This window comes from Opisthocomus hoazin, chromosome 4 (genome assembly GCF_030867145.1).
Source record: "Opisthocomus hoazin isolate bOpiHoa1 chromosome 4, bOpiHoa1.hap1, whole genome shotgun sequence".
NCBI classification, from domain to species: Eukaryota; Metazoa; Chordata; class Aves; order Opisthocomiformes; family Opisthocomidae; genus Opisthocomus; species Opisthocomus hoazin.
In genome coordinates this window covers 23,845,181-23,864,662 of record NC_134417.1, presented here as the reverse complement: position 1 = coordinate 23,864,662, position 19,482 = coordinate 23,845,181, and the positions used below count along the sequence as shown (strand labels likewise).

Here is a 19,482-nt window from a genome sequence, read left to right as displayed (position 1 = left end):
TATAATCTTTAAAATTGAAATGAAGCACGTATCTCAATATGTGAGGGGTGTTTGCTTTAGTTCCTTTTTCAATATTAGTATTACGATTAACAGGAAATGGCATAGTTGCTGTTTATTACTTTTAAAAGGTTGTTTAAAAAAAACAGGTGGGGAGAAGATGTGTTTCCTTCTTACAATAAGGCAGGGTCAGAAGAAGAGAGAGCTGCGATGTACTAGAAAAAAAACAAAACAGCATTGCCAAGTGCTTAACAAGCCACGCACTGGATGCCGCATCAAACAGGAACATAATTAGGAGTTTCAACTCACACAGCTGAAAGCAGAATGCAGTGCTGCCAGGCTGCTGCCGTCACCTCCCAAAACACAGCTACTTCGCGAGTAGAGGACTGCACGTGATGCCGTGGCTCCCGTGTACATAGAATAGCTAAACTCTTAATAGATCCCTCTCACCTAAGGACCTCAGGCCTATCATTGTATTGTGTACCTGCGTATGTTTTGCCATCAAAGGAAATCCACGGCAATAAAGCACGCTTTAAAAGCGGAGATCCCCACTATTAGAAATGAAGAAAAAAATATGGCTTTGTTGCTAAAAATTCGGATCTGTTGTGCATTATTGATGCCATTTGTATACCTATATTAGAGTACAAGTTAATATACATGGTTAACCGCTTCAAGCGCAGTAAAACCAGCATCACTCCTAAAACCACTTTACGTTAATTTCACATAATGCTAATGAAAAGTACCTTGAAAAGAAGTCCTGTCTCCTCCAGAGGACATTAAAAGCACATCAAAATATTTACACCTACAACCTGTCTAGCTGGTTTTAGCAAAGAGGTATGCAACCAGTTATATTAGCCTAAGAAAACAACACTGGATTTTTTATTTCCTTCATTCTCAGCCACGTTTTAGATGTATTATCAGCAAGATGTGCAACGCATCCCACTCTACTAGCTGTTCCATCAGAAATTCACCCCATGAGAGCTGTCAATCCTTTAGCTGAAAGTGTCTCATTTTCAAAAACAATTTTGCCATTGCTGAGCCATTCCCACAATGGATGTAAAATAAAACTGGGAAAGAGCTCCTAAACTTTCCTGATGCCGAGGAGCATCTCCAGCCCTCCTCTAACACCTCGCTTCGAGCAGGTAGGAGATGCTTCCCTGTTGCCCCTCAGACCTAGCGGCACACACCCACCGTGCAGCACAGCACCCATGCGCAGACACTGCGTGCCCGCCTTCGGCTGAAGGAACAGCAAAGTGTTTTAGCAGTTGACGCTTCTTAGAAACCTCTCCTCTCTTTAAGCAAAAAGTGGAATGTTTAAGGGAGAAGAGGAAATATGTGAAAAGTGGTTGTTTTCAGCAAGGAAACCAAGAATCCACTACAATTCAGCAGATGGATATTTTACGACAGAAAGCATAAAAACCATTACAGGCTTAAAACCAGGCTGCCTTTACAGTGTTGCTTTCATTTACTTTACAGTGCTGTATATGCAGAGAGCATTTCTAGTTATAAAAAAAAAAATCTAAGGTACAATTGAAAATAATCTGAAATTCCTCACTGAGTACTCAACAATATCAAAAAGGCAAAACTCCTAACTTTTATTAGTAAGATTATTTTTGTTAAATGTATGACAAAGACCTTAAAATGAAGTTGCCTCTGAGCAACTTTAACTCAAACAAACCTCTGGAAGACGAAGTAAGTTTTAGGAAATGCACTGAACGCTGACTTTAAACAACCACTACGTGTTTAAGTAACCCCAAAATACAAAGCACAACAGAAAACTACATTGAAACCAGTATTTATTCGAATAGTAACAGCATTAGACATCACATAATTTCAAATTACACTGTGCACACGGTAATAGAAGTTTTGTTCTCTTTATAATAATTGGTCAAAGCAAGTATTTAAAGAAAAGTAAAAAAAATACCTGCTACTCCATGCCACTAATGTTAAACTACCTTCAAAGGGCACATGCACATCGGTGCTGATGTTTTCGAAAGTCTGACTTTTGGTAAACATCGCGGTAATAGCAAACACTGTTGACGGTCTACAACTGTAACTGGTATTTGAAAACAGGTGGGGTTCTTTTTTAACATATAGGGTTTACTCTTAGTCCTTCTATTCATGACCTCCCTTTACAATTCCAAGGGTACAAATCGCAGAAAACAAATGAAAATTCCCTCCAAGTCTAATCCCGACTGGCATTTTTGACTGAGGGCTCTGAAATAAACCCTCCCTCTAGCTACAGCTCTCTACAACCCCTCTTTGCTCTAGCTACAGCACAGGCCAACCTTGCCCAAACCTTGGGGTTTTACGTTCTTGTTAGAAAAAATAAATAAATAAAATAAATTTAAAATTATGCTCTGTGGAGATACAGCCCCCGCCGCGCGGTGCAACCTGCTCTCCCGCCGGCACGGAGCGGCCCAGCCCGGGGGCTGCTGGGGCCCGGGGCCGCCGGCGCGCTGAGGGAGCCCCGGGGCTGCCCCGCAGGCAGCGGCAAGGACCCTAGGCGGCCGCCACTCCCCGCCGCAGGCCGAGCCCGCCGGGCTGACCGGCCCCCTCAGCCCCCGCTCCGGGCCGCGGCCTCGCCCAGTCCCGCCCGTCGCCACCGGCCCAGCGCCGCCGCCCTGCCCCGCTCCCCTCAGGCGCCCGCCGCCGCCGGGGAGGCAGAAGAGGCGGGCGGGATGGGAGACACCCGCTCCCCGCGCGGGGCCGGGCCGGGCCGCCGCCGGGGCGCTGTCAGGGCGCGGGTCCCCGCCTACGCGCCCCGCCCCGCCGCGGCCTGGCCGGGGCCTGCCGCTGCCGCTCCCCCTCCTCCGCGCGTCCCGCCGGGAGACTCGCCTCGGACGAGCCGCTCACTCCGCTTCCGCCATCTTCTCACCTCCCTCGCGGGGAGGTGCCGCGCAGGCGCGCTGGGCGCCGCCGGCGCCGGCCACGTGACGGCGCCCGCCGCCATCTTGTCGCCGGAGCGTGGCGTCGTCTGTGAGGCGTGGCGGGTCGGCGCGGGCTATCGGCGGCGCCAGCAGCTTCCCGCATTGCGGCGAGGTGCCCACTGGCTTCACATTAATGCGGGAAGGTTGTGGCCGGGAGCAGCTGGGGTGAAGGGCCTGGCCTCCCTCAGGGCTCGCAGTGGCGTGTGGTGCTGAGTGCGGCGGCAGGGACAGTCACAGTACTTTTCCTGTGAGAGTAGTAGAGTCGAGCTATATGTTTCTAGGACCTGTGACAAATAACCTTTACTTATTTTGTGCCGTAGCTACAGTAGGGGAACAAAGGAGGTGATACGTGCTGTTTTGAGAGTGCTTTGGGGAGGTTAAGATCAGGAAAATACCTACCTGTAGTGCTTTTCTACATGTCTGCTCAAGGACCTCAGCAGCTCTAGCCGGCGGGAACACAGGTGGTAAGCTTCTAACTTCTCTGAGGGACGTGAAGCAGAAGAGTTTTCTAGCCCAGTTGGTTTAGTTCTCAGTTTCTTCCTATGAAATGTTGGCTCTGAGGCTTTTCTTGCTACAGGGAACACCACCTCTCCCTCTGAATTGACCATAATTGATCAGGGTTGAATTAAGTCATTAATTCCTGGCTGAAATTAGCAGCTGCTGCATGTTACCTGGCACAGAGGAGCAAAGCCATGCTTAATAAAGACAGGTAGCCACTATACCACAGAGGCCTAATTCAAGTTTTATATGGGACATATTGCACCCTCTCCATGAAATGTCTTCCTGTGATGAAATACTTTCTGTGTCTTAGAATTACATAATGTTATTACAGAGCTTCCAGCTGTAATAGTATTTTCAAAGTTACTTGTATTCCCAATGGTACAGAAAGGAAGCATGTTGGTGCAGTGAGCGTTGGGAGGAAAAATGCTATTTAGACAGGAGTGCTGGCTCATGACAGTTTAAATATATGACAGAGAACCAGTTGTGTGAGTGAGAATGAAATTGGTTAAAAATTTGATAACTGAACAATAGGAACAAATAGTAAAATGTAGCTCAGCAATACTTACTGCAGTCAGGCTGCGCTTTCCTCAGACAGGTAATTGGACATGAAGGGGGGGGGGAATGCCAGTTGTGTAGCAGCTAGCTGGGATAGGCAAGTAATTTGTAAAGAAAAGAATCTCGGCAAGTGTGTTACGAAACACAAACACCTTCCAAGGCATTACAGATAAGCTGTTGAAGGGTGAAGCAGTCACACTGCCCATAGGTGGACTGCCTATGCTAAGTAGGGATAATTTACCAGGTCCAATGAGGATGCCTGGTTTCTATAAAAGATACATAATGATTAAGTAGAAGACAACAGGAATGTTCATAGCTTAAAAAAGAAGGAGGTGTAGGGAAAATGAAGACTTATGCTGGAGTATTCCTGGAGATCTGGTAGGAAATAGAGAAGAAAAAAAAAAGTCCAACATCCTGGTGCAAGGTATGGTTGAGTTCAGATACAGCAAGGGACTTCCTGGTGTATGAAAAGGATGTAAGACTGTGTGGAGCAAATAACTTTATGTTGGAAAAAAAAAGAAAAATCCAACCACTGCGGGAAGGTCAGGCAGTGTGAAAAAAGTTCTGTGCTTTGTAACTACGCTGAAGGTAAACAGCAGGTAGGGCATTAGGTTGTTTTATCACCAATACAAGAGAGCGCAAGGTGTGTGGAGTGGAAAGGGCCGATCTCCCGTAGCAGCCTGTAACTGAACGCAAAAAAGCTGAACTCCGCGCTGCTGTGATACGGACATCCAGCTGTGATGCTGATGGGAGCGTGGAGGGGGAACAGGAATTGTTCTTACTGTAACAAGAAAACCAAGGTTCCCTGTTGCTTAGGATTACCAGAAATAGCCATCTGTTCAGGAAGCGCTGGGCAATATAAATACGCGTTCTCAAAGAAGCTATTGATGTACTGGTAAATGGGCAAAGCTGGAAGCAAACACTGCTTGCAGTGATAAGGTGACTTATGATAACAGGTTTAATAAAATACCTTTTGTTAACCATCCCCCTTCTTAAAGAGCATTCCTCGGGTTTCTTTCTTGCAAATAGCCGTTTGGTATATGGTAATTACAGCTTCACCTGAACGGCACACGCTGTCTTGTGGGCAGTGAAAGGCCCTGCCTTTCCCGTGGCTCCCCTCAGGTCAGCTCGGCAGCGGCACAGCTATCGGAGGAGTCGCGATACGGAGCCGGGGGCCAGGGAGCAGGGTCGGACGCGCCCGGGGCGGCTTCTCCCCGACGCTCGGGGAGGGGAGGGGCGGCGGTGGGCGTCCGCCTGACAACCGGGGCAGTCCTCGTTGTACCTCAGCGAAATGGCGGGCTTTTCTCCTTCTCTCTGGCCGTGGTGCGGCCCCGCAGAACGAGCCGCTGCTAGGAGAACCGTCCCCTAGGAGGACCCGGCTCGGCCGCCGCGGCCGCCCCGTACGGGAGGGCCCGCCGGGCCGGCGCCAGGGCCGCCCAGCAGTCCCGGCATGCCTGGCGGCTGGGCCGTGCCAAGTGGCGGGGTGGGGGGGACCGCGGTGCGCGCCCCCGCTCCGGGCGCGGGGAGGAAGAGCTTGGCTGCGGGGATCCCGGCTGACTCTGCGCCGCCGCCTCCCCTCTCCCGCTGCGGCGTGGAGCGTTCCGCTCCGCAGGTGGGCGCCGGAGTCCCGCGGGGAAGAGCCCACGGAGCGCACGGGGGAGGGGGTGACGGCACGCGAGGCGCGGCGCCCGCCCTCCCCGGGCGGCGGAGCTGCAGGCCGCGCGCTCCCGAGCGGCTCCTCCCACCTGCGGGGGTAGGGCCCGTGCTCCCCTGCTGCGCCGTCCCGCACAGCTCGGCGCTCTCCGCCCCCCCCCCCCTTCCCGGCGCTCCCCCCCCGGCGCCCGTGGTCCCGCCCGCCCCGGGGCTGGCGCCGTGAGGAGGAGGCGGTGCCGCGGCTCGCTTGAGGCGGCGGGGGCGCGGTGGGGGTCGCGCAGCCGCCGCCGCCTCCCGCTGCCCCGGCCCTCCCGCCGCAGGGAGGGGGGATGCCGACGCAGCGGGACAGCAGCGGCAACAGCACCATGTCGGCTCCGGGCGGCGGAGGGGGCGGCCTCGGCGGGGACAGCGCCCACCAGGTCCGGGTGAAAGCCTACTACAAGGGGTGAGTGAGGGCGCGGAGCCCCGGGGACGGGAGGCGGGGCCCGGGAAGGCGGCGGCGGGAGGAGAAGCTGTCGGCTCCGCGGCGCGGCCGGGCCCAGTGCCTGGGGAGCGGCGGCTGCCCGGCCGCGGGGCTGGAGGAGGCTCCTCGCCCTGCTTCCCGCGCACCCCCGGGCCTGGCCCTTCGCCCGCTGTCGGCGGCGGGTGCACGTTCCTTCATCACACCTGAAAAAAGCCGTCCGGGCGCCAGCTTTGGCCCTGGTCTCTGCGTGCGAAGGGATACCGAGGTCTGAAGGAGGGAGGGTGTTTGGGTGAAAACCTATTTCAGCAGGTTTTGGGCTGTTTCCCAGGGACTGAGTGGCTTCCAGGGGAGCCTGTGAATGGAAGTTAAGATGCAGCTACGGTCAGTTATGCTTCCACTGGAAAAAAAGAAAATCTGCTAGACGTCTGCTCGATGAAAACCTGGATGTTGCTGGTCTGATTTAATGGCTCCCCAACAATAACATGTAAGGCAGAAGAAGAGTTCTGCTTTGGGTACACAACCCCCTATTAAATGGTAACAGTGACGGGAACTAACTTTAGAGGTTTGAGTGCAAGGGTTGACGCTGGTTCACTGGGCCATTAAGCTTGAGAGGAGGTGATCTAAGCAGAAAAAAATGTAGGTTGCATTTTTGGACTAGGAGTGAACACATGATACTCCTCACAGCTTCCTTCCAGTTATCTGTATTAAGTATGAGAAAAGATTTATTACATTTACAGTATTTACCGTCTAGTATTTCTAGCTTTATAATTTTAATGAGAGGTGTAGAAACTGTGCTGAGCATTTGGTATTTGCGACTGTGTTTGATTTCTGGCTTGGGGGCTTTCCTTGACAAAAGTCTGTAGTAGTGCTGTAGAGACTGGCACAGTCTGGCTTTAAAGGACATGTGAAACACTGTCAAAGTAATAGTGTATGAAATTCGAAGCTCTTTGTTTTACAGTCTCTTTAATGCACCATTTCTTAACGACGTGGAGATGCCCCTGGCTATCAGCTAGCAGAAGCGTTGATTTGGTCAGGCAGTGATCTAAAGTGGGAACTGTTCTGAGTTAAACCCTTTTATTTTTCATCTGCTGAGTCAGTTTTAGTCTTGATCATTTCCGAATGCAATCACACGAGTTCTTGCTTTAGCGCAGGGAGGCTATGGTGCAAGAACAGAGAGAAAGCAGCTCAGGGTTGTGGGAGTGAGGAATAAAACTGCTACATGGGACAGGAAGGCTGGCTCATGACCCTCTGAATATTAGATAATAATTTCACAGACACTGGAATGTTTCTTTTGAGTCACATCTATTGACCTTTTTATCTGTTAATGCAATTGTCAGTTTACTTTTAATAATGTTACTGAGTCATGTAGGGTGTTGGTTAACCATTATGAACACCAACAAACCAACAAGCTGAATGCCTTAGTCATGGTTTGTTTTGAGATCTAAACAAGTTATTCTCTCCACTTTCTTACAACAGAAGGTCTCATGCCCGCTTCTCAGACTAGCTCTATCAAGGAGTGGGTATCAACGCAAAACACTTCACCTGCACTTAGACTGGACTGACTGGCGAGTGGGGATCTAAATGCTGGTATCAAAGGCGGCATTTTCCCTTTTAGTCACATAAACTGTTTCAAGATTAGAGCTGGATAGAGGATTTAGTGGGAAATAGTGTTAATCAGGAAATGTTAATGTCTCTTAATTTAATTTTAATAGAAGCATTGAAGTGGGTTGTAGAAGTTGTTGTGAAAAGTCTTGCTAGGAAGGTCTTTTCAACTTCCAGAAGGAGTTTATGATTAAAGGAGAAAACCCCAGCAACTCAGAAGCACAGATTCATTCTTGAAACAGTTGGGAATCCCGTAGTCGGGATGCTCACCTGGGGCTTGAGGCACTGCGCTTACCGACTGGGAGCAAAGAGCCGAACCGGAGTCCCCAAAGCATCGCTTAGTCTGGCCAAGAGCCTAATTGCTTTTCTCAGCCAAGACAAAGACTTTCATGAAGAACTCTTTGAAGGGTCTTTGTTTCATTCAACTGTAATGGTAATTCTTTATCTTAGATTCATTAAATATGTAAAACCAGGAAGGAAAATTTTCCTAAAATGAGCAGAGATCATGAGAATAAGAGGATGGGAGTTCCTGGAGTCTTGGCAACTAGGGCATTAGGTTGAGTTTATCCAGGTATTTCCTTCTCCCAGGTAAGCCACCCTTATCTTTCTCGTAGGGCTGGTTGTTTAAAATGCTGAAAATAGTCTTATCTATTTTAAAGGGTTACAGTAACCTGTGCGGTGTATGTAATAGAGGCTCCTGGGTGAGTTCTTAGGAATATACTCTGTTACACCGAATGTTTACGTACTTTTTTTGTTGATACAGTAACAAAAGTGTAGCAGTTTAAAATGTGTGGCACTGAACAGCATCTGTAATTACAACCATTTCAGCTTTCTAGTATTATTCAAAGTTTACCTTATCTCATTTGTTGTAGACTCTTTTTGTCAGTTCAATACAAGAAGCTATTATATCATTAATACATACAGAGAGGATTGCCTTGTAGCAGTAGAGAACTGTTAGGAATAATGCACTGCTTGTGCACTAGCAATCCTGTAAAACTGATGTTGTTGATTTGAAAAAAGAAACAAAACCAAACAAACAACAAACTTGAAGAACTGTTTGTCTGTCGTGATTGGAACTGCCAGCTTGCATTCTTTCAGTGCCTGACATGGATTTTGCACTGTTCGGACTGTATAGGCTGTAATGTAGGTTAGACCTTTAATATAGTTGAAGTCATAGGTTACCCAGCTCCAGTTTGATATGGTTCAAATGAAGAATACTCCTGACGCTCATCTTACGATACATGTTCAGCTTGCATCTTTTCTTGATTTTAGTATATTTATGTAAGTGGGAAAAGTGTTTGGAGGGGAAAGGTCAATTTTAGTTGTAAAATCAAAAGGTACCTCCATAGATATTTCCAGGATATTAATTTCTTAAGAATTTTTGAGTTCTCACATTCTTTCTTTAGATTATTCTTCGTCTTCGGCACTTTCCGATCAAGTTTTCAGCTCAGTGTCTTTCATTGTCTGTTGACGATCAAGCTCTGTGTAGAAGACTGTTCAGCTTAAGAAAGCTTTGATTTAAGCTTATCAACACATTCTCACCCCTTCTTGCAGTTTCAGCATTGATTTAATTTTTTTTGTGATATATTTTTTCCAGAAAAATAGATTGTGGGAGCAGGCAATTTGAGACCTCAGTCTTCCACTGGGGAAAGAGAGGCTTCAAATTGTTCTGAATGCCAGTGCCTGCACTTTATGGTACTGAAACAGCAGAATTCCCCAGGAGTCTTGTATGGGTTAATTTCAGTGAGCTATAATTAGACATTATCAAAAGCTTTAATGACTGACCCAGGTGTGTGATAAATATGTGGATGTGTAGGTAATATGTAGTTAAGTGTCTGTATATTTGCGCATACATAATCTGTGGTGGCTATATTAGGCTGCAGGTGGAAACATCTAAAGCAGTAGTCTCTGCTTAGAGTGGGTTGTTCTCTCACAGAAGTTAAAGCTCAGAAGTGAAAAATCAGATACAGATATTGAATTGCATTTAACTGTTGGCACTGGGGTTTTGTTTGTTTATTTGGTTGGTTGTGGGTGGGTTTTTTTGTGTTAAAGGATGTTATGACTGTTGGATGATCTATAAAAGAAAGGGCTTGAGAAAAGCTGTTTGATCTCGGAGGAAAGGCGGGGAAGATAGCAATGAGGTTCATGGTCTTCTAGAGATTTAAAATCTGTTCTCTGGTGTTTGTGTTTAGATTTACCATTGGCCTTTTCTCAGTCTTCCTGCAGTTTGTCTTTTACTGATTCTTGCATTTGCAGGGTATTGATTTAGGCAGGCCTTTTGTTAGTATGAGTAATGATCCTTTATTAATATTTATGGAAGACATAAATGACAACATTTTCACTGAAAGTAATTCAAGACAAGTACTCTCTTGTTTATTTTCATGTTTTGTACTCACAGGTCCCTGATTGAGACCTATTCTAATCATACTAAAACAAATTCTAAAACTACATGGTGTTTCTATAGTAAGAGTTAATTGACACATGCAAATGTGGTGGTGCAAGGGGTGTGCTTGGATCAGATTTTCTTGTAATTCCCTGTGTGTGTCATGAGGAGACAAATAAGGATATTATGCCTTAGAATAGCTTTATAACAAATATGCTTGTTAAAAGCAGTGAGTAAGCTTATCTTCATTGGAAGGAGAGGGCTATTGTCAAGATATATTTTCCCATGTCTTAGTGAAAGAAAGCGGTTTGTATTTTTCATGCAAGGCAGCAGGCTGTGGTCCACATTAACTTTCCTTTGTTTTTTAACATAGCTTACTAATTTTTGTTTAAAATGCCACAGTTCTTGGTAGAGTTTATGTCTTAGCTTGAGTGAATACAGCTTTTTCCTAATGAAGATATTGTCAGTGTGGTGTTAGGAGCAAGAAGTGTGGAAAACGCCATATAATGCAAAGGTGTAAGAACAGAACCACTCTGAAAGCGAGACGTGTCTCAGTAGGAAATGAAATATCAGTGTCATCATTATAGTGAAAATGGCAAAATAAAGCTTGTAGGAAGACCTGTAGTCTTTCAGTTTGTGAAGCCAGCTTTGCATAACACATCTCTCCGAAAAGTGTGCTTGGTGTTGCTTGTGGAACCTTGTTCATACTTAAATAGATCTTTGGGGTTTTTTTATATGTTGCTCTTAGCTGGGGTTCTCTGAAAGACTGGTTAGCGTTTGTTGTAACAGAGGCACTAAGATCTTCCAAATGTATTTCACAGCTGTCTGATACATGTCCTGTTGGAGGTATTAGAGCAGTAATTTAGAGAACTTGCTTAAATTCTGGAATAATTAAATTCTTATTTTATTTGAAGGGCAACTATTTTGCTACTCAAAAGTAGCAACAAGTAGGAAGAGGGTTTTGGTTTGTTTTTTTTCAGTTGGTAGGAGATTTTACTTTATAGATACGAAGGGATTCCTGGGCTGTTCAGTGCATCTGTTAAGATGTACTTTTTCTGTTCACTGTAGTACAGATAAATATGTTTTAAGTGGATTTGCAGATTTGCATCATCAAATTTGAAAACCTGCTGAACAGATTTTGCTTTTTTTTTTAATCTTCAGTTTTTGCTAAAGCATCAGTGATTACAGTCTCTTGAGATTATGATCTGTCACCTAACTCTTTTTTTTTTGTCTGATAATAATAGTCACGTAGTCACCACTTCTTTTAACATACCCTCTCCCATTACTGACTAGTTCAACCACAAAATAAACTGTAATAGTTGAAATACTTGACTCTGACTTCTCAGTGCCCTTCAGAACCTAACTTCTTTGTTTAAGAAAATATTCCAGTGTGACTATATCTGCACTAAAATGTGAATGAAGGGATGATAAACTTTCGCAAAAAATCAGTGAAGTTGCTAGGTAAGCAGAGCCGTATTTCCATCCCTGAAAAACAGGAAATACAGGTTAAGGCTTTGCCTCCTAATACAGCCTCGTGGGCTTCTCTTTGATTGATGGCTGCGTGTCTGTAACCGTAAAGCACTGTTAAATCTGCCTTAGTTCGTAGAGACAAACACTGGCACTGGGTTCACAGTCTATGCGTTTTGAGGGAGGAAGCAAAGGGACACCGTTGTACTGGAGAGAGCACAGTTTGCCTGGTGGGATGGGCGCAGTCCGGTGTTTCAAACGAACCCCCATTTGCCTCCAGGTGCTGCACTGTGTCTAAATACGGAGGTCTGGATATTGTTTTGTCTTGCACTTTCTCTCATGTGGAAAGAAGAGGAGCAATTCCCCAACCAAGTAATGTAGCAGCTTTTTGACTGCTTTATTCAGATTATGGAAGAGGTGTCATTTCACTGTCCTAACCATTTACTGGAGTCTTTTCCTCAGCTAAACTAACTCTGATCATCCTCATAAATCCAGAAGTAGACTAGCTGTTCTTCTAGAGTGCTTAGAAATTGCTAGGTTATTTTATACATGTTGCTGAACTTAAAGGAGCCTCAGGCAAGCAGGTTTATCAAGTGTTCTCTGCTACTCCTGAAAGCGGTTCAGGTTCAGTGGCCACAGCATGTTATGTTAAGTCACCTTCTTGATACAACTCTGCCCGTGCACAGGATCGTTTAAAGACATTTAACTTGCTGCATACGCACACTTCAGTCTGGTAGGTATGAACAAATCCCAACTAGCTGAGGTTTTCATGGGAAGGTTGGTCTCATAGCTCAAAGGTTGGGCTTACAGGAGATAATTGAAGAGTAGTGTTGTAAATAGCCCCTCTCTTTTTCCTCCACCTTCCTCTGAGCTGTATCTCAAAACCCTTTGTTTAAAGGACTGCAACCCTGAGTCACCTGTTCCCCTTTAAGGTCCAGCAAATACCAAGACAATGGGTCAGCATTAACACCAGGTTAACTAACTCTGAATCTTAATTATAACAGAAATACCTGTTCTGCATAATGGTGAAGTAGTAAATTTTAATTTTAAGTATATGCACCGCTGTCCTTCCAGGTCATGCATCATGGGTCTCTTTGTAAAGCCACTTTGAATATTTGGAACATCCCCCCTAATCTGCTAGGAAACCTGTGTAATATTTTTCATTAATGTTTCAGAACATCTACACAATCAAAATCTAGCTGTAAGCGTTCTTACAACATCTTGATATTTCATAATAAAATAACTGTTAAAGAGCAAGCAAAACCAGCAATATGTTAATATAAAGTCGTTCAAAATTTTTGCAGCATATTGTTCTTTGCTTTCCACTGGTATGATATATTTCATTTCTGTGTGTGGTTAATATCTGCTGCAACTCACTGCATTGTTATTTGGGCATTTAAATCTTAATTTTTCTTAAGCAGATATCTGGAGAATTAAATGACAAGTAGTTGGTAATAAAAATTACTTGGAGCCTGACTTTGCTATGGGAAGGGAACTTATGTGCTTTGTTTTTGTTTTGTTTTTCTTTTAGGGGTCTGCAGCAGGGATGGGTTTTATGGTATGTGGAAGGTGTTAGAGGTGACAATCAAGTGCTACATATTGTGGTATAGTTTCTCAAATTTATTTTTCTCTTGCTTAGAGACATCATGATAACATATTTTGAACCTTCCATCTCCTTCGAGGGACTGTGCAGTGAAGTTCGAGACATGTGCTCCTTTGACAATGAACAGCTTTTCACCATGAAGTGGATTGATGAAGAAGGTAAATCAGTGCTTGGTGCTTGGCCCTTTTACAAATATGTGGTCAAAATGTTGCTCAGCTTTCTAGCTTTCCTCTCCCTGTCATCTTTCCCTTTCCCTCTGCCTTTGTAAGGTAAGCTTATAAAACATACTGTATATTTTTAGAAATAGTAAATCTGACTCTAAAAAGAGTGGTTATCCAATGCCTTTGTAAGTGTATCTTAATGAAAAGGTTGTTGTCTCAAACTGCTTAGTGTGTAGGCTCGCTCTTTTTTTTTAATTTCTAACCAAATAAAACCTCAGACTATCAAAATGTGAATTCAGTGTTTAGGATTTTTTACAAAGGGAACAGAAAGTATTCCCTTATACCGATGAAGAAGACTATGGTTTCCCTTAAGCCTTAAATCTTCAAAAAAGAGTTAAAATAACCTTAAATTATACAAATTACTATATTTATCTAAAATATTGATACAATGTAATAGATAGTTGAGTTGTACATGTAACCAAAAACATTGTTTTGAGTATTTGTATCAGCTATTACTTTAGCCACCCAAAGTCTATTAACACATAGGTACTAATAAAAATTTTTCTAATTATTAAAAGATGAATTACTTGTCTGGATGATGTATAGTAACTTTTCATCAAAGTGCAGTAACAACCTTGGCTGAGAACTCTTGTCATATTTAGTGCTTCTGTTATCCATGTTGAAGCTTACCTTGGATAAAAAAAGTTCAGAGTCTGTTGTTCCTTTTTATTAACAGATGTACTTTAGTTCTGAGCTGTAGGTATACAGTAGTAATTTTTTGTAAAGGTTATTAGTAGTTCTGTTTGGAGTAGGTTTTGAGCTACACCAAAGAGACCTGTGAATTATGAAACAGCTGTTGAGTTATTTTAGCATGCTAAGTACTTGATGCAATACATAAAAGGCCATAATGTGCAGTGATTTGTCGGCAGTGATTAGTATTTATATGCAGTGATTAGCATAAATGGTGCTTATAGAACTGCTTCCTCCTCTTCTCACACCTTTCCTATGCAGAACTGGGAGAGTGCCAGTTTATTCTGAGCTTAAAGCTAAACACGGACCAAAGGTGATTTTTGGAAGTGCTATATGGGCAGGTGTGTTGGAAGATTATGCCGTCTTAGGCATCTGAGCAGATTTTCTTTCTTTTCTTTTTTTTTTTTTTTCCTTCCCCTCATCATTCCAAAGTTAGTTATACCAGGCAGATGCAGTAAAGTAAAATGAGCAATGTGCATGACAGAACCGTGCAGCAGTGCTATCTGAGTTGGACATTTACTTCATAGTAAGCTTGCTGTTTTGTTTTATCTTGAGGAAGGTAATAGACCTCTCACTGAAGAGGAAGAGTCTGGAGAGTCAGTCATAGTAAGAAGTACGTATCTTTTTTAATAAAACATTTGTAGAAGATTTTGTGCAGATTCAATAATTTACTTGAAGGAAGTTTGTTTTGTCTCAATTTCTGCTGTTTAGTTAGATATAGGTTTAAAAACAAGGAATGCTGCAGTTTCACTAATTATTTTTGTGTATTCGCATAGGATTCTGTTTTCACAACCAATCCCTGTTTGCTTTAATCATTGACTTCCAGTTTAATGTCAGCAGAGAAAAAGTTAATTGTGGGATGAGGACTGTGTTTAAAAAAAATAAAATCCCGCTCTCTTTATGATGAGTAATGCTTGCATCTACAATGTGTGGCTTCTTGCCAAGACCTCTGTCTCCTCTCTTCCTCTCTCTCCACTACTCTTCAGTGTTCTCAGTTGGTATTCTTTCTAGAAACTCATAATTTGCTTTCTTGGAAATTGCCATATCACATCCCCTTCACTGAAACTGCACTTCACTCTTTAATAGTAGCATGAGGAAGTGTGTGTACTGGGCCTGTGACTTGTACTTCTACTACCCATGCTTCTTGTAGCATAAGGCAAGATACAGTGTCTAGGCCGTGTCGTCACTACTTCCTGACTAAACTGCTTGATCAGATGTGTGGCTAAACTGGATTTAGCTAGTCACTGAGATTTTTGTCATTTACTGAATGTCTTTTTAACCTTTGCAAGATGCAGAGCATCCTGTATAACTACTTCTATTTCATAGAAGTAATGGCAAACAGAGTCAGACCTAATTTAGTTGAGTGGAATCACTTTGAAAAATGCTCAGATTCAACTGGAAAATAGAATTAGCTTAATCTGATTTTAAGCAGATTTGTGTTTTATCTGCATGCGATCAGTTTGTCTTATCTCTGTCTTCTGAAATGTCATGTAGGATGGACACAAGCCTTGTGCTTGTGTTCAGTCTGTTGTTTCTTGATATAAAACTCAAAAGTCAGTATTTTCTTGTGACACTTACCCAGCTGTCTTTGGATGGCTGCAAAATTCATACTATTCCAAACTTGTTGAAAGAGTATGTCTATAAACCTTCTGTTTCTGGTTTGAAGCATGGTGTATGTTCTTGAGCCTCCTTTTCTTCTGCCAAAAAGAAACACAGAACTGTTTGCACAGGTGTCAGAAACAAATGAAGAAAAACTGGTTTGTTGATTCTCGTAGTGAGTCTGAATAAATCCAGTTGTTCCTTCTCCTCCTGCCCTGCTCTGCACTGTGTGAGGTTGTGTGGTGGGTAGGCAGTTCGCTGTCCAGATAGCCTAATAGTAAGGGGGAGGTGGTGTGGTGAAAAATGACTGCAGCTGGCTTCAAAGACTTGTTTTGAGGTTTATGACATGCAGAAAAGAGTAAAGACAGAATGCTGCCAATGGACAGTTACATTTATAACTAATATTTTACATGTAGAAAAGAATGGATACATTTGAAAAAAAAACCCCAAACTGGTAAAACTTCTGCAGGGTGAGTTTTAAATATCCGCTTGCCTGCTAGGTGTGTGGTGCTACTGAAAAGCCGTAGGAATGCCGGTGTTAGTTTTGATAACTTGTAGCACAGAACAAAAAAGAGAATAGTTAATAGACTGTTGCTAGTTAGCTTTCAGACCATGCTAGTAACTGAAGACTCAAAGCAGTAAAACTTTCAGATTGGATCTAGTTCAGCTGAGACAGAAATTGTTCTGCTTTCCTCCAGTTCAGTTACCCTCAACCAGTTTACCACTTCAGAGTGTGGAAAGTAGTATTTCTGTTAAAAGTTGGAAATGCTGTATGACCGTAGGCTTGCTGTATGGGATTTTGGCTAGAAAGAAGCTTGTTCGGCTCATGTGCTGCGGTACGAGCAGGCAGAGATAAATCCTGTGTTCTCGCACAGAACATCTTGTGTAGGCACGGAGGGGGTGAAGTTGAGCTAATAGCCAGAAGTGTTTTCTTTCTTTTGAGCAATGATGATTCAGATTCAACATTGCTTTAATAATGTTTCAGTTGTAGTGTTATTTTGAACAAGGTTTCTTCTTTTAGCAGGATTTTTTTTTTTGTGGTGTTGTTAATCTGCATCAGACACCGATGAAAAGAACAGCCATGCCACAAAACGTTTTCTATCTTTATAGCAGTTTCCAAACACTGAGAGACTCAAGAAATCAGTTAAAATATCAGATGAGCTTTTTTTCAGGCCTTTTTTAGCCCACTTCTTGCTCCTGATCACAGCAGATGTCTAACTTGATCTCCTGCATTCCCCACCCACCTGTGTCCCCAGATTTTAAATCTACCAATATGTCAAAATTGCCCTGATGTAATTAAATGTTGTTTGGTGAATGTGAAGTGGTTTTGTGGATAAATGTTATTTTTTTGAAATGTAAAGTAGATATCTGCAAAGAGATCTTAGTCAGTCCTAAACTGTTACTGCTGAAACACAGATTTAAGCAATCCAACGCAGTCTTTTCAGAGAAGCTTTAAAATGCATACCCAATGCTTGTATCATAGTCTGCTCCATCTCAAATGGTCAACAAAAACTGCAATTGTTTTCTTAAAAAAAACCAACCAAACAACAACAACAAAAATCAAAGCAAAATAACCAGCCCACAATTTTTTTTGTGCCTTGGTGGCCTTTCTTCAAGGGATTCTACTTCAAATAGTCCTCTGAATATGGAGGTGGTAGTTAAAAATCAGAAAAATGGGGTGTTTTCACTGAAGTTATATGATTTGTCTGATGTCTGGATTGAGGTTTGAGGAAAGACTAGAGGTCTAACTGCTTTTGCACCTTCTCGTTAAAGTCTTGGCAATGTTGAAGCAGCTGTGAAAATAGAAATGACTCAGTTCTAATTAAAAATCCATGAAATGAAATGGAGTCTTAGAAGGATCTTAGGTGCAGGAAGATAACCTGCACCTCCTGTACCGAACTGATGTGTAGCCATGCTCGTAGCAATAAATGATGTTTTGTAATTATGATCTGCTTGCTTCTTGGGAATATCTCCTGTTTTTATTTTCCCTGAAAGCATTCAATATGACTATATTTTCAGATGTGGTATCTGAACAGTGTTAAAAATAAATACTACCACACTTGAGAATATTGTTCTCTTTTGCTACAGTAATTAGCTTAGAACCAACTGCGAGGGAACTATTGAATGGCACAGAACTAATTGGATTGAGTTTTATATTGTTCCTTTTTTTTTTTTTTTCTACAGGAGATCCATGTACAGTTTCCTCTCAGCTGGAGTTAGAAGAGGCCTTTCGACTGTATGAACTAAACAAGGATTCAGAGCTTCTAATTCATGGTATGGTGGAATTCACTGTATTACTTCTCACATTTGTACCTGTGAAGAAGTGGAATTTTTACCTTACATTATCTCTGTCTTTTGCACTATTCCAGCCTCTTCAGTTCAAGCCTGTTGAGGCATTCTGTCAAGAGGATGCTGAAGACCACGCACCATGCTTTTTAGCTGTCAGCACTTTGTCAATGTTCTTTACTAAATTAAGGGAGGAAAAAATACTTCACTGTTAGCTTATTAATGAAAGACAGCCCCTGTGTCTTTCATTCATTCATCACAGGTCCCTTTGTATGCTTGCTGGCGATGAATGGTAGATAGACATATATATGTTTTATATATATATATATATATATATATAGTAGAATGTCCTACACTTTGTCATTAATAAGTGCTTTAGAGCAGCATCTGTATTGGAGAAAAAAGTTGATGAGCTCCGTTTGTGATGCCAGATTAGTCAAAAATTTGACTTTTCTAAAATTAAGTACTTATAACTAGGTTCAAAACTGGTCGTGCCCATGTTTGATGTGTAGTTGTTCAACTCTATTTTTCAGGGTTATATGCCTACCTTCTGCAGTATATTTTTCTTACTGTTTATAACTTTTTACAAGTAGAAGATAGATTTCAGTTTAACAGAGATTATAGCAGAAAAGCAGGGGATCATTGTAAGGTGTGTTAGTGGGTGTGTTACGCTACAGTGTCTTAACATGGTCCTTCTCTCAAAGGATGCAAAAAACCTAGTTCACAATCAGCTCATTTGGAAGGAAGAGAGAGCTTTTCAGCTTCCCACAAAGACTTTTAAAAAGTAGAAGAAGAATGTACTCTGTTTCTGTATATATTTCACTGTTTGTGTATATATTACTTCAGTATGCTTTTTGATCTGCCCTTTCTTCGTTTATTTTTGTGTTGATAAGCTTCTGATTAAATTAGCACCAGGGCTATCTCTCCCCAGTTGTACTTCTCCCTGACAGTTACTGAAGCTAAATAAACTGAAAAAAAGGGCTAATGTAGACAAGATCATATGTAGCTGTTAGGACACTGTAATATAATAAGTTTATAGTTCAGATTTCCAAATACTGACTGTGATGGTTGGTCACATGAAAACCAGAATCTACTATTTTCTGGTTACTTTCTTTAGGAAATAACTTGGTTTATTCTGCTTTTTGCTCTTATTTCTCAAGTATATCACTGTTATGTCCAGCAAAAGGGTTTTGTGGCAGCTTCTCAGCTCACCTGCTCTTGCACAAGGTTTTGTTAAAATGCAGTCTGTGCTGTCTTCGTAAATGGTTGAATGCCTTTCAGAAGTGTTGTATTTTACCCAAAGATTTATTTTCTGTGCGAAATAAAAATTAATCGGAAGTTAATTTCTTTCTTGCAGTATTTCCTTGTGTACCAGAACGGCCTGGCATGCCTTGTCCAGGAGAAGACAGTAAGTAAGCATTTTAGTTAAGAAGTATTAGAAAATCAGGAATTCAGATTTCCTGTTTTAGAATATTTTGATGTTTTGTGGTTTGGAATCCTACACGTATGAATATCAATAAAGCAAATCTCTA

At 42.8% G+C, this 19,482-nt stretch overlaps 2 protein-coding genes across 14 annotated transcripts in view; one reads left to right on the top strand and one right to left on the bottom strand.

Moving 5' to 3' along the window:
- The window catches only part of PHC3 (polyhomeotic homolog 3), a 38,714-nt gene extending 33,030 nt beyond the window's left edge, over positions 1-5,684 (bottom strand). For 9 of the 11 annotated variants that reach the window (XR_012763676.1, XR_012763677.1, XM_075418340.1 and 6 more), the window contains exon 1: positions 4,954-5,684. Coding sequence is in view for 7 of the 11 variants with exons in the window: in XM_075418340.1 (XP_075274455.1) it covers positions 4,954-4,967 (14 nt within the window). In the remaining 4 variants the exon portion in view is untranslated. Of the gene's footprint in view, positions 1-2,835; positions 3,212-3,326; positions 3,599-4,953 lie in introns of all 11 variants that reach the window. The other 2 variants (XM_075418342.1, XM_075418343.1) reach the window with 2 other exon arrangements.
- Positions 5,685-5,867: 183 nt separating this feature from the next.
- The window catches only part of PRKCI (protein kinase C iota), a 29,268-nt gene continuing 15,653 nt past the window's right edge, over positions 5,868-19,482 (top strand). Inside the window, exons 1-4 of one of the 3 annotated variants that reach the window (XM_075418338.1) lie at positions 5,868-6,081; positions 13,191-13,312; positions 17,849-17,938; positions 19,308-19,358. In XM_075418338.1, coding sequence (XP_075274453.1) covers positions 5,966-6,081; positions 13,191-13,312; positions 17,849-17,938; positions 19,308-19,358 — 379 coding nt within the window. In that variant the 5' untranslated portion in view covers positions 5,868-5,965. Of the gene's footprint in view, positions 6,082-13,190; positions 13,313-14,616; positions 14,679-17,848; positions 17,939-19,307; positions 19,359-19,482 lie in introns of those variants that run through there. The other 2 variants (XM_009940016.2, XM_075418339.1) reach the window with 2 other exon arrangements.